Source organism: Lactuca sativa, chromosome 1 (genome assembly GCF_002870075.4).
Source record: "Lactuca sativa cultivar Salinas chromosome 1, Lsat_Salinas_v11, whole genome shotgun sequence".
Classification (NCBI taxonomy): Eukaryota; Viridiplantae; Streptophyta; class Magnoliopsida; order Asterales; family Asteraceae; genus Lactuca; species Lactuca sativa.
The window spans coordinates 175,166,042-175,180,301 of record NC_056623.2 but is presented as its reverse complement, the minus strand read 5'-3'; the positions used below and the strand labels follow the sequence as shown (position 1 = coordinate 175,180,301).

Here is a 14,260-nt window from a genome sequence, read left to right as displayed (position 1 = left end):
GAGGTGGTAAGGTCCTCGATGAGTTGGTCCATGGGATAGTAGTCTCTTTCCAAGTCCCTGGTACGAGCATCCGAGGCTTCTACGGCAGTGTTGAGATCCCGAACTTGATTCGTCACTTCCTTATTCTGGTCCCCAAGGTTCGTGATCTGCTGGATCACGACTGGGAGGGCTTTGTCAGCCGGTCCCCCATGACTGAGATCGTAGTAACCCCGTTGATCACCAAATGGTGATCGTTGTCGTTGTTGACAACTCCATCTCTTGATCACTGTTGCCTAACAGGGCTCGGGCCCGTTGTAGCCAAAATGGTTCACAAACATCCTGGCGATGTAAGGAGGGTTGATGACTTCCTCCTCCGGCTCCTCCTCTTCTTCTTCGTCCTCCAATTCCTCTTCTTATTCGTTCTCTTCGGGGTCTTCTTCAAGCTCCTCCTCAAATACATCCTCGGGATCCTCTTCCGGTTCTGCTTCCAACCAACCACCGTTCCCCTGGTTCGGAAAGTAGGGGTCTCTGGGTAAATGAAATCCTGCCATGTCGTCTGTACGAGAATAGGGGTGTAAGAGGCACATAATAAATATTAGAAATATTGTGCTTAGTTAACATAAAATACTCCTATAGTATTTTAACGGCTGTGTTTGATTCTTAACGTGTTTCTTGTATGGGTGTTGGTAAGTCAATAGACTTATTGTCCACTATGACTATCCCCTGACATATACTAGTCACTTCTCAGACGAATATAGTTGATCAAGCTATATTCCTCCGAGACTTGATTGCATATCCCAAGGCGTATTCACATTGCACAACTCCTCTATTTTTAACTTTCGTGTTTTCCTTAGACGTGACACTATACCGGTATGCATGTATGTACTCATACTTTTTCATAAAAGTAACGCTTTTATTATTTTTAAAAGTATATTTGTAGGGAAAACCTTTAAATAATAGAATCTTAGTCCCTTTGTGTTTATAGTTTGTATATCTTATGTGGTTTGATATGTTCACTATTAACAATGCTCTGATACCAATCTGTCATACCCCCAAACCATGGATGGCGGAAACGTTAGGGTTGGAAATGACTTCATATATAGTATCACAAAAACGAGTATGATAATGCTCATAGTAAATACAACCATCATAATTATAATTGAAAAAGTTACACCGTAGTATGGGTTTACATGTTTCAAAATCAATTACACTATGATGACCAAAAATGAATTGTTTGACGATTTAACGTCCCATCCTCAAAAGCTGTTGATTTCCTATTTCACTGATTTCCTAAGAATACAAGTAATTTCGAAAAAGTGCCAACATTTAAGTTGGTGAGTTCATAAACTTTTAGATATAGAGTTTGAAAACCTTTATTTGTAATGGTAATGTATGCACAAGAAAAATCCAATGTTTTCCTTATAATATGTTGAGTAGTGTTAAATCCCAAGACCGAATGTATGAGAGCGTTTCAGAATTTTAACGAAGTATGCTATTTAAAATAGATAAAACCCTTTTTAGAAAAGAATTTACCGTAAACTTTAAGTGTTGTTAACTCCCTATGTGATTTGTTATAAGCATACTACGACTAGATGACCTGCTACAATGTTTTTCAGACGTTTAGAATTTGTTATGACATTTGTCACCCGTAGACCTGCAGGTCCCGCTGTAGCTAGCAGCAAGGTGTGGGGTGTCAATCCCAATATAGATCTATACACAATTATCACGCTCTCCCTACAAGAGACTCTGGTTATAATTTACAGGAATTTTAACCCGTACTCTAAGAGTACAATGAAGACGTGTCTCACAATTTACGATAATGAGTTTACGTATAGTATGTTTGTAATGCATAACTATTCTTCGTATGTTTCATCTTGTATGTTTGTAATGTTAAAGGACTTTTACAATTGAAGGAGTAATTTCTATTATTTAGATGTAACTTAACAGAAAACACAAGTAACATATGAAGTCATCAAAGACAAATACTTTGCTCAACATGTTACAAAGTGTTATGAAAGTTGTAAGCTGTGAATTAGTTTTTAACCTTTCTGCAGTGTTTTAGAAAAATCATAGAGAAATCATACAAATTCAAAAACTGAATTCGTAAGCTCTGAGAGTTTAGAGATTGTGTCTAGTTTATCCGTAATTTTTATTATGATTTTTAGAAGTCTCTAACTAGTGTGAAAATGCTCCTATTCATAAATTGGCCTGAATTCGTTTTTGAATTGATTGACAATTTTATAAAAATCACCATAAATTGTAGAAAAATCGTCTGGAGATGTGCAAGAAGTCATTAGAAAGGTATATCATGTTTAAGATGGTCAAAACAGTCCGTGAATAAGACTCAACTTTTCTGTTAAAAGCTGAAGTATGAGTTTGAGTTATATTAAGGTGTGTTAACTTGTATCCCCCCTCCCAAAAAAAATAAATAAATAAATAACTTAAAGAAAACATGAAAATATAAGGGTATGAACTCACCATGAGTGATTTCCTTAGATGAATGTTGAAGAGAAAGTGTTTCCAAGTCAAGATCACTTGGTAAAGGCTTGGAGAGTTGAAGATCTAAAAACAATCACTACTAGAAAAACAGCCTTTTACGATGTGCAATGCGTGTCGTAAAACGCTCAAATGGCGCGCAAATGCGTGTCAAGGAAGGCCCTGTCATAACGAGAGACGACACGCTTTTGCGCGTCGTCTGTAGACAGAGCGCATTTACGACGCACATTTATGACACACATTTACGACGCACGATGCGTATCAAGGAAGCCACTGTCATAAAAGAAGACGACGCACATTTGCGTGTCGTGACCATACGACACGCGTTTACGACGCACATTGCGTATCATTTAAGCCCCTGTCATAAATGAAGATGACACGCATTTGCGTGTCATAAACTTCAGCAACCATTTACGATATACATTTAAGACGTGTCTTTACGATACTCATTTACACGTAATACAACAATATGGAATCAAATATATACCAAAACAATCAATTTCATGCGTAACATCATGTCAAAAAATTGTAATACATTGTTGTAAAGGGGATCCGATCGTACATTCTTATTAAGAGGTTTTCCCAAACTATATGACCTAATACTACATTGCTATTAAGGGGCAACTTCTTGTTTCAGATATCATGTCCACATCATAAGCTTTATTTCTCTTTTCTTTTTTAGCAATAGGCGCCATAACAGTTAATGTATCTCTATCCCCCCTTACTTTGTAGCTTGGTCAAGAGCATCATCTCCACCCTACATAGTAATGAAATAAAAATAATGTAAGAGAGAAACATGTAGTCTAAATGATTTAAAACACGTGAATTTAACTATCCTTACAAAATATGTGAATTTAACTATCCTTATCAAAAACTGACTTTTATGAACTTTCCCTTATTAAGTTTTCAAATATGTTTTTAACATCATTTATCATATAGCACTTCATCCAAGACAACATTTAATGGGGGTAAAAGAACCAGGGTCTTAGTAATTAACTTTTTGCTTATTTACCAAATAATGTCAATAAGGCTTCTTATAACACTAAATAGACACACATAAGGAGTTCCTGACCTTTGCATATAATAATGAGATTTGAACTTGAGAATTCTCCAGTAACTATTATAAGAAATGCCAAGAATGGATAGAAGACTGTTGTAAAACATGATTTCAAGAAGAAAGCCCATCTTCTGCACCAGGCCTCTCTTGCTTTTTTCCTTGCTCAGTCACGTCTATTGGTATTTGCTAGCTGCTTAACTAATTAACCAACAAGATAAAGATTAAACTTTTCTAAGATACAAAATGTTATAAAAAACAGAAAGTTAGTAAAACAAAGTTAAAAATAGAGCTCTGTCTCAGTTTACCTTAGTTTTAGCCATCATTTGTGGCTCAGCCTTCTCAACTTCAACTGATGACATAAAGGTTTCTTACCTCAGTTGTATTCCCATCAATTCCTTCACTCGTTCCTTCAATCTCCCCACTGTTTTATAAACGAGCTATTGTTTCCACCTGTGTGAATTCCCATCAATATTGTTTCCACCTTCATAAAAGACTAACAAGATTATCTTAGAAAGGTCAAGAAGACTTACAAGATGAACTATAGGATGTGCAGAAACACCTCTATGTGGATAGAAAGCAGCATATGGTGGCATCATATGTTGATTTTGTGGTTTTGCAAGTGCAAAAAAAGTCAACAGAAAGGTCAACTTGATAAATCTGAATGAATGGACACAATTGTTTGCATGTTATACCTATGGAGCACCCCACATATAAGGGCAAGGAGCATGACCAGATGCAACAACATGATTATAGTATGGTGGCACAGCCATTTTAGGGCCATAACATACCTGTGGAAATATAAAGATCCAAAATAAGATTTGAATTAATAAAATTCAGATGGTTTGTGGTGAGATGTTTTATTATAAAGGAGTTTTAAATGCAGCCTACATACCGTACTTCTAATTCATTGGCTCTCTCAGTGAACCCAAATGAGACTAAAACACCAAACATATTAACTAAGGAAGACATTCCAACAAAACCTGCATGCCAGCCCTTTGGTAAACTTGATCATTTATAGCTTTGGTAATAGAAAATAAGGTTTAAATGTTTGTTTATGCAATGAATTATCATTGGCAAACCCTTGAAACCAAACCCCTTTTCCACACCGATGGCAAACTGGAAGGGTAAACTCATATCTCTATTCCATGTAAGTTTTTTATGTTTGCTCAAACAGTCTATTATTACCATCATTAAATATTTATCAGGTTGTATAGTAGGATCAATATATAGAACCATCTGTTTTGGGTGAAGTAAGATTATTAGATAGTTAAATTACCACTTTATGAAATAATTAGAAGCCTAAGAACATTTGTTTCTATAACGTTTCGGTTTCTATAGTTTGAGCTAATATTTTTATGGTTATAAACCTTATTTGCAATAGAACAGAGGTTGTCTTGGAGCTGTTGCATGCCCATAAAGAACTGTCATGGCCAGCTGCTAGGAGATTCATTTCGGGATGACAGCCGAGTATCCAGAATCTGTCATGTTCCCTGCTTTGGTATCTGAAAGATAAAGTTGATAAGTTTGATTTGTGATCCCGAAGTATCTTGGTGATAATGTATGACACAAGAAGAGATGGAAATTAAAAGCATATTAACAAATGAACTTGATAGTGTTTTACCATTTGTATTTTACAACATTTGGTGATGTTGGCATGTGTTTTACCGTTATTTTCTATGCATTTCCATGCACTTGATAATGTTCATGAGTCTATTAATTTAATAAACTTACAAATATTGATCATATTATACTCCCATCTTAGCTTTTCGAGGGATTCTAATCCTATGGCTTCAAAAGTTTTGCACCAGTGTTTGTAATCATCCAAGCAATAATTGTATCAGCAAGCAAATCCAACACTTTTGAATTATTTTCACGAAGAGTTGGAGAGTCTACACCTAGTGAATTACCTACTTCTTTAGCAACTGCTTCCCATGGTGTCCCTGCAGTTAAATTTGCAAATAGCTCTCCTCCCCTGTTTATAGCATCCACCATTCCTGGTGGGACATTTGGCAAAGCCTGGTCAATGCAAATAGGTTTACAAATCACAACACAAGATATATTATTATGTTAATAAGCCAAACAGAAACAACAACAACAACCAAACCTGATGTAAAGGAAGTCCATGATCACCAGGAAGTGAACAAATTGACATATCCAACACTGAACAAAAGGCAGACTCTGAGCTAAGCACATGAGCTAGGGTGGAGGTTTCATCAATCGTACCATCTTTGAATTTAATTAAAAGATTCCTTGAGATTCCATAGTATGAATTTATATGCACAACAAAATCATAATGTTTCAACTTTCATCAAAAGGATTTACATTTACATTTACATAATTAATAATAGATACTAGTCTTCGAGTTTCTTCTGGTTTTGGAGAGAAATTGTCTCTTCCATTAGCCGACTCCATGTACAAAGGAGGAAGTTGCTCAATTAATGGTATAACTTGTTTCATAATGCGAGGGTTAAGGTTCTCCAAGTTTTTTAAAGTCATTTCTGCCTGTACAAATGGAATCAATCATTTTATATTAAAAAAAGTGTTTCTTAATTGTTACCCTACAAGGGATAGTTGGTGATGATTCAATTTGTGAGAGGATTGGTCCAATGCTTTGAGCCATTGGTAAAAGAACAAGTAAGAGCAATAGGACAACCATCATGGCATCCTGAAAGACCAATGATATTATGATATAATTGCAATAATTAAAGAGAAATGGATAATAACAAGTAAGTACCTTGTTGTTGAAAGCCATATATAAAGCGACATCTTTAGACGACACACATTTTATTATAGGCGCCCTCCGTGTTTTTTTTTGTTTAGACACTAATTTAAGTGCACGCTAAAATGCGCATCCTAAATCCTTATAATTTATAGAGAGATGACATTATTTTTAGGTCACACACTTTTGTGTATCGCAAATCGATACGTATCATAAATTGCGCGTTGTAAAAGGCTGTTTTTCTAGTAGTGAATTATGGTGACCTTTGTTATCAAAGATTCATAATCTGAGTGAAGGAGTGAATAATGTTCAATGTAGGATGAGAATACTTACTGAATGAGGGTGAAAAGCTCAAAGGCAGCCTTGGAGTCTCGAGTTCTTAGAGAGGGAAATGAGAGAGAAGTGTTTTTTTCTTGGTGAGAGAGTGAGTAAAGTGGAAGCAGAGATGGGAGTTTCCAACTTTTGATCAAGTTACCAGCTAGAGGAGAGGTGTGAGAGGACAAATAGTTGAGTAGGTATGGATGAATAGTGACTGAAGGTTGTTCAATGTGCGTAGGGGGTTAGCATGAGTAACACTACATGGAAAAATCAACACTCTAACTCAATATCTCACCCACTAAATATTGTTCTTATGTTGAGATTTCCCCCAAAATGTGATTAAAATATGAATATATATGGTCTTATATGTCAAAATATAAGTTTGGGTGAAAATCCCACGCAAAAATCATGAAAAACGAGCTTAGAACGCAAAAGTGGTCGAAAACCGGGAGAATGATGCGAACCTACGAGGGTTCTGGAGCCAATGTGCAAATTCTGAAGCTCTTTCATGGTTTCAGAGTGAGGATTGCGGAGTCAGCAGCTTTCGGAGCAGATCAGAGGCTTCCGAAGTGCGAGGCTGTCCGGGGCGGTGTCTTCCGAGACATGCGAGGTAAGAGCATTCTGGAGTGAAGGAGTCCGAAGCTAGGGGAGGTTCGAAGATGCGAATTTGTCCGACTACCAAGAGGGTTCCGGACCAAGAGGGTTCCGGACTAAGAGGGTTCTTTTGGGTTTTCTCCTTTGGTTTTGGGCTGTTTTCGACTGAGAAATGTATATAGAGAGATTTGGGAGGGATTTCACATACTTGGAGAGATTTGGGATAGATTTCACATACTTGGAGAAATTTGGGAGAGATTTCACATAGTTGGAGAGATTTGGGAGAGATTTGACATAGTTGGAGAGATTTGGGAGAGATTTCACATACTTGGAGAGATTTGGGAGAGATTGAGAGAGACTTTGTTAGGAGCCTTTATTAATGTTTTTCTTCGTAGTTCAACGACCGAAGGCTTAGTTATATCTCATTTTGAGTGTTATACACCCCAAAGGGCACGTGATATTGTTTTATAGAGTTGTTACTTCCCTCCTCCCGATAAGGGTTTAGAATTTTGAACATTTGAAACTTTCAAGTGTTACTTTGCATTTATGATTTAGAGTCATACATTAGTAACCGTAAATAAATCCCTAATCATATTAGTACTAGTTGAGTTGACCGGTTTGACTTGATGACTTTATATGACTTTGACTTTACCAGAAATTTATGATTGTCACAGTTTGAATATTCGGAACTTATTGTTGTAAGTTCTGAATAGTTTAGACATACATATGAGCTTTCTAATAAAAGGTGTATGAGCTGAGATAAAGGCTTATCGAAGCATCTCGTATTAGAAATCTAAACTTTGGTAAGAAAGTCAATAAGTATTGATTTCTAGAAGTCCAACTGGTTTATGGATACATGTCAAAGCTAGTGGGAGCATAAGTGTTATGCTAGTACCAAAATAAATTTTTTGCTGGTGGGAGCACAATTATTATGTGAAGTGTTGCAAGTTAGCAATACTAGTTATAGGAAACAAAGGTTACAAATTTGCAAAGTTGCAAAATTTGAGAAGTTGTTTCGCTATAATAAGGGAGAGGATATTTATACTTTATTTCGAATCTAAAAGTTTAGATTGAAGTATTAATCAAACTTAGTCATGGATCTATATGAATATCGTGTTGAAACATTTCAACACTGGAAATTCTATATATGGAAATATTATAGCAAAGGACTGGTCAAGTATCATGTATTTATGTATGACATTATGAAACGTGTCATATATGCTTCGGATATAGGATCGATTGCATATGCTATAATATTCATGTGTTCTAATTTTCCAAATGCCTTGGGCATTGAAAGTCATTAAACAACCATCAAGGACAATCTGAGGATTGGTTGCTTGTGTATAGTAGGAAGTATAGTAATGAATGGACTAAATTGATATAATTCTAAATAGATAGGATTATATTAAGAATGGATAGTGATATGGAAATTATGGAAAAGTTTCCATAATGGGAGTTGGATATCAAGAATCTGTGAGTAAGTTAGAAACTTTTATGCAAGAAGGATGTTCAAAGGAATGTGCTTTGAATATGAGACTTCGTATCCATGGAATTGTCTTGTAACAATTTCCAATGGAAAGTTTTGTAATTGGCAAAGTCTCTGTGACCTGTGTACATAGTCATTACAAAAGGATCACTACATATAAGCTTAGAATCTAACAGATTATAGTAAGTGGCAAGGACTTGGTATTCTTACACTTATGATAAGGATTTGGAATTATGAAATGTGTGTCATTGGAAATGTTTACAATTGATCGATTTCACAAATAAAGGACCACAGGTAAACATTGTATGCATGCTTGGAGCATGGGATAACTATTGTGTTAATTCAAGTATTAAGTTGATTAATCGAAACATTATAAAATGAATAATGTGTAATCAATGTGGTGATTAAATAAAAGGTGTTTTATTTATATTCAAAAGCTTTTAGACCATATTGGATTCGATTATTCTTGTGTTGCATTTTGCATGTTTTGACTTCCCGAATAATAAGATTATTCAAACTATCCACAATCGATCATGCTTTAGAAGTAGGTATTTAAGCAAGCATGTCATGAATCTGTTTGTAGATTGTCCAAGCGTTAGACATAACACAAGTTTGCTGCAGTATTCATGAGTACTCTTGTAATAAGATTTGAGTATTGGATTAAACCCATGCTCATCTGAATGGATTTTATCACGAGTGATTGTGAGACGATAATATCTGATATTCTTGAAATGGAGAGATATGAGTTGCAGTTTACAAGTTGGTTGCACATTGATGATGTGAAAACGCACCAGTAACTTGGTGTTATAAAACGCATTACTGTGTGTGATTTGATGAGTAAATAGAGCAAGCATATGAGTTGAAGTTTATCTATTCCTTTTACCCTAAGAGGGATAAAAGTGATATATATGGGCCCCTCGATGATTTAGTGATGACACCCTAAGCGCTTGACCAAGCCACGACTGATTTGATATGTTCAATTAGTCGGTCGTCATAAATCGGAAATTGGGAAACAACACATGAACAAAGAGAATGATTATAATCCATGTCTCAGTTCATACGATATCTGGAATGGAGGAATATATGATCCCATATCTAATGGACGCATTGCTGATAAGATCAGAGTTTAATAGCGGATCTTGAGAGCTACGATTCCTAGTCGGGTTTTGAAGTCGTAACTGCAATTATAGTTATTAGACTTATCCAAGTGGGAGACTGTTGGATTAGGTGTCTAAGCCCATAACTATAATTGGTATGTACATGACCCGAGAGTAGCGTGGTCCATTTTGTGTTGCCTTCACTAGAACAATCTGATAGGATGGATATTTGAGAAAGAGGTTATTTGTGATTTATTAATATATTATAAGTATGATATATTAGTGGAGAAATCATATTGTTTAATTAGTATTGATCAAGAATTAATTTGGAATTAATTTTGTGATCAAAAGAGACTAATTAAATTAACGGGGTCTGATTATGCAAATCAGTGATACATATGAGTTGGACTATTGATCCATGATGGACTAAGTTTATGTGAGAGTCCATGAAGAGTTAGTCCATAAGAATTATTGGATGATAAGCCTAAGTGTAAGAATTAGGGTTTGCATATGACTCTTGGAATTCTACACTATATATGTATTTCCCTAAGGCTAAAATCGACCCTAATGAGTTCTAAGAGAACCCTAGCCGATTTTGGTGGTTCTAGCCACTCTCTCAAAGTCCTCAATTTGTTAATGGTGTTTGTGACTTGTTTGAGGCATCGCACTTGAGGTGCTAAGCTCTTGAAAGGCCAACAACTACAAGCTACAAATAAGAGGTATTTTTCTAACGAATTTTTATGATTCATGTACCAAATTTGTATGCTAGATAGGTTCATGCTTTGGATAATTTTTGTTGCATGTATAACTAGAGAAAACTTAGATCCCAAGCATTAGGGTTGTATGTGAACCATAGGAGTGTTGTAGTACACAAAACCCAACACATTTTTGGTTGAAACTAGTGACCAAATTTCCATAATTGATTTTAATTCATTTCATTATTTTTTCCCAAAAGCTAGAAATGAATCTAACTGTGCTGAAACGTGTCATCTTCACTAAATGGTCCGAATTTAGCTACATTGATACTCCATCTTGTAAAATCCATTGTACATTGTAGGAAAATCATATATACTTGTATAATTAGTCCCTAGAAAGCTAAAGTACATACCATTTGGAATATAGAAAAAAATTGTAATTTTGGCAGGTTTTGGTAGTGCTAAAGTGGTCTCGAACAAACTGTTCTTTTAGGTCAAAATCTGGTGAATGAGTCAAGTAGTTTATTTATATGTTTAGAGAAAATACAAGTCATTTATAATACTAATTGTTATTATAATAGAGTTGTGAAGTTATTTGGTGTTGGATTCTGGGGCTACTGTTTGATGGTTACCCTGTATTTCAGGGTGAGTCTACACTCTGTGATGTTGTGCATCCTTTGCTCTTGCTCGTGTGTGCTTGTAGGTTGTGTATGGGTAGTACTAGGATGTGTTTGCAGCTAGTAGGTGTATGATATCCACTCTACATACCAAGCAAGGGATACATGTACAATATTTTCTCAAGCTACCGAGGAATACTTATAGGACGACTCAACATACTGAGTGAGAGATCGGGCTTAGTCGATGTGTCCGAAGGGCTCGTCATACTGAGCAAGGGGATAGAGCTTATTAGATGTTTCCTAAACTAGTTTTTGCTTATTTTTGATTTGGTTGGTGACATGCATGCATGACTATGTGGTTAGATGCTATTAGTATCTGTATGTTAGCGGTAGATCATGTATGATATTATGTTGTGTACGTGTGAAATTCACTTAGCTTTTTGCTTACCTTTTTCCCTTAAAACTTATTGTTTCAAGATAATCAGGTACCAAATATGAGGAATGACAGTACACACTGGATCAACATTGAAGACAGGGATTTTATGATGTAGTTTTTATTTGTGTTATTGTGAGATTTTTGGGTGTATACTTATGGGTAGTTTGGATATTTAAATGAATATTGTTTTGGGTTTTCTACAAACTAAAAGACAATAAATTAATATTTTTTAGTTAATTAAAGATTATATTTAAATGTTCAAATTAACTGTTAGTTTTGGGATGTTACATAACACCATGCTCGATAGGTGAAGGAAAGCCCCACAAACATTATGAAACAAGAAAACGATCTAATTTACTAAGTTTGAACCCCCATATTTCACACCTCATAAGCGTCATGTCTGCCAAAGGGAAGTCAACAAGCTTCGACCCATCTATAAACTAGTAAAACACCATAACCGAACCTGGATAAAACAGCAAACAAACTGCTCCAACTAGTCCCCAAGCTTGTCAAAAATTCCCCATAAACACACACCTGAAAATAAAGACATATATTATAGAAGATTATCCTATAGTTGTCTCATGTATTCCAAAACCTAAGGAGCATTATTATATGCCTTTTCATGCATCTTTTATAATAGATTTTATTAGCATTTACCATCATATTTATGCATTTGCATGTGTATTAGTTTAAATAATGGTCAACTCATGTTTTAGTCAGAATTCTCGTAATGCTCATGTTTTCATGTTGTTTTCAGATATTTTGAGTGGATCGGGGATTTGGAAGTAGTTTAGATGCATTATAGGAGCTTAATGGAGCTAAAAGACCCGAGGAAGCTGGAAGATGGGTCAGATTCGCTGAAACTGAAGAGTTTGTATCTGAAATGTATCTTTAAGAGTTAATTCGATTGCGTTTTTCACCATGCGATTGTGATTTTGATCATGTATTGTATTTGCAACTTTCCCAAGCCAGAAATCAAGTTTCAGGATATCGAAGTGTTTATTTGATCATCTTTTCCCACATAACACGATCGCGTTTTTTAGATTTATGCCCAAAACAACATCGTACTTCATTAAACGGAGAATTTGGGACTTCGAAAAAAAACACTATCAAAACGATCGTGTTTATCTATAAAAATTGATCATGTTTTTCACTTTTTCGTGTTTTTTTGCTGGCTCATATATAAATACCTCCCATCTAATCGGTTTGGACCGTAGAGATTCCCAGACGTCGAAAAAACCCTTTTTAGAAGTTTTTTGAGGCGATTGTTCTTCGTTTTCATTAATTTCTGAAGATCTGAATGTTGTGGATCATTGCAGTTAGATTAGTAAGATTTAGTAGTTTAATGTCTCATTTTTACTGTTCTTGATTCGTTTTTAGTCATGTCTGGCTAAACCCAAGATTCTTGTTTTGCACAGACTAGTACTTTTCATGTAGTTAATTATTAGACCTAGTTTTTGATTTGTGATTCTAACTAGTAATTTCAATTTTGATCTTAATGAACGTTTGAATTTGATTTTTTTTGGCCTGGTCACCAAGTAAGGGTTTAATCATTCTAGTTAATCAGTTAATTGAATTCGTAATTTCTCTAATCAACTGGTAATAAGTATCAGATTGGTTCCAGGTTGGGATTTAACTTTGATATAAACTGAAATTTCATATTTTTACACGTCCGTACTTGTGAGAACTATTGAATATTGTTGGAATTTTACACGGATCATAATGTTGCTTTTCTGAATTTAATTAAGAGCTTGTTTAATTAGATCAGTAAAAATTTAGGGTTAATTAAAGAGCTTATTTTGATTAACCAATTAGGTCAAAGAGAATGTACTAGAGCTAATTAGTTGTTCTCAGTACCAGCTTAGATAGAACAATTTTTGAATAACCAGGTTTGTGTAGATTGCATTATTAGGAAAGTCAAGGGAGAATTGAATTCACTGTTTATTATTGAATTTCATATAGTTTATTTCACTACAATTTTTAGTTTTAATTGATAATCAAAATCCCTCGTTTTATATTTATCTGTTTTTGACAAGTATGTGCCTTACGCAAAGACGAATTGACCATTAGGTTATGTCCATAAGGATTCGACACTGCTTCCCTGATAAATGCTTTAGGTGTTCGAACCTTAGGGGATATGACACCAACTGAAATCTGGGAGCTAATAGAAAAGCTAGCTATTAAGTCAAAACATTTTGGTAACAAAAAAGAGTGGTACACTGATCAGCCTTTGTCACAACTAGAAATTTTAAGTCCAAAACCAAGCCAAATGGGTCTCGTATATATAATAGTTATAGCTATACTGTTATTGTGTTTTGGTAATGCAATATTTGATAATTATACTACCCTAAAGTCTCTTAAGCCAATACAAACAATAAGAAATTTAAGTTACGTCAAGGTGTTGATCATATCAACATAAAACCAATACATTAAAGTTCATGTGCATTCTTGACCATGAACACTTTCCTAGGAAACGTCCATGCCGTGAACTACATCTTGAAAGTCATGTATTGGCTGTAAACCACTTCCAAGAGGCCACTTTGGCCTTAAACCACCTCAAGCCACCAAACATGGAGCGTGAACACCATAAAGGGGAGCATCTTGACCGTGAACACCATAAAGAGAAGCATCTTGACCGTGAACACCATTCTAGGCCACCATTTGCCCGTAAACTCTTGTTTAAACCCATTATGACCATGAACCCCTTTCCAATTCAACGTGTTTACGGTGATGTTGAGTTGTAATATGTAAAGTCCCAATGCAAAT

The 14,260-nt window shown here is 35.3% G+C and overlaps 1 protein-coding gene across 1 annotated transcript; it reads right to left on the bottom strand.

The window, feature by feature from the left end:
* Window positions 1-5,314: 5,314 nt before the first annotated feature.
* LOC111893427 (uncharacterized) lies at window positions 5,315-10,791 on the bottom strand. The gene is made up of 6 exons (XM_023889485.2): window positions 10,719-10,791; window positions 6,267-6,298; window positions 6,090-6,197; window positions 5,885-6,034; window positions 5,637-5,834; window positions 5,315-5,548 (listed from the first exon to the last, which is right to left on the bottom strand). The coding sequence occupies exons 1-6, from the start codon at window positions 10,789-10,791 to the stop codon at window positions 5,315-5,317; spliced, it is 795 nt and encodes a 264-aa protein (XP_023745253.2).
* Window positions 10,792-14,260: the final 3,469 nt, after the last annotated feature.

What these genes read in the sequence shown, in the direction of transcription:
- LOC111893427 (XM_023889485.2), bottom strand. Translation starts at nt 10,791, where the DNA reads ATGGATTTTACAAGATGGAGTATCAATGTAGCTAAATTCGGACCATTT. An exon ending in AGATGACACGTTTCAGCACA is followed by an intron (nt 6,299 to 10,718) that starts GTTAGATTCATT and finishes TGTCGTCTAAAG; the next exon opens with ATGTCGCTTTATATATGGCT. An exon ending in CAGAAGAAACTCGAAGACTA is followed by an intron (nt 5,835 to 5,884) that starts GTATCTATTATT and finishes TTTTGATGAAAG; the next exon opens with TTGAAACATTATGATTTTGT.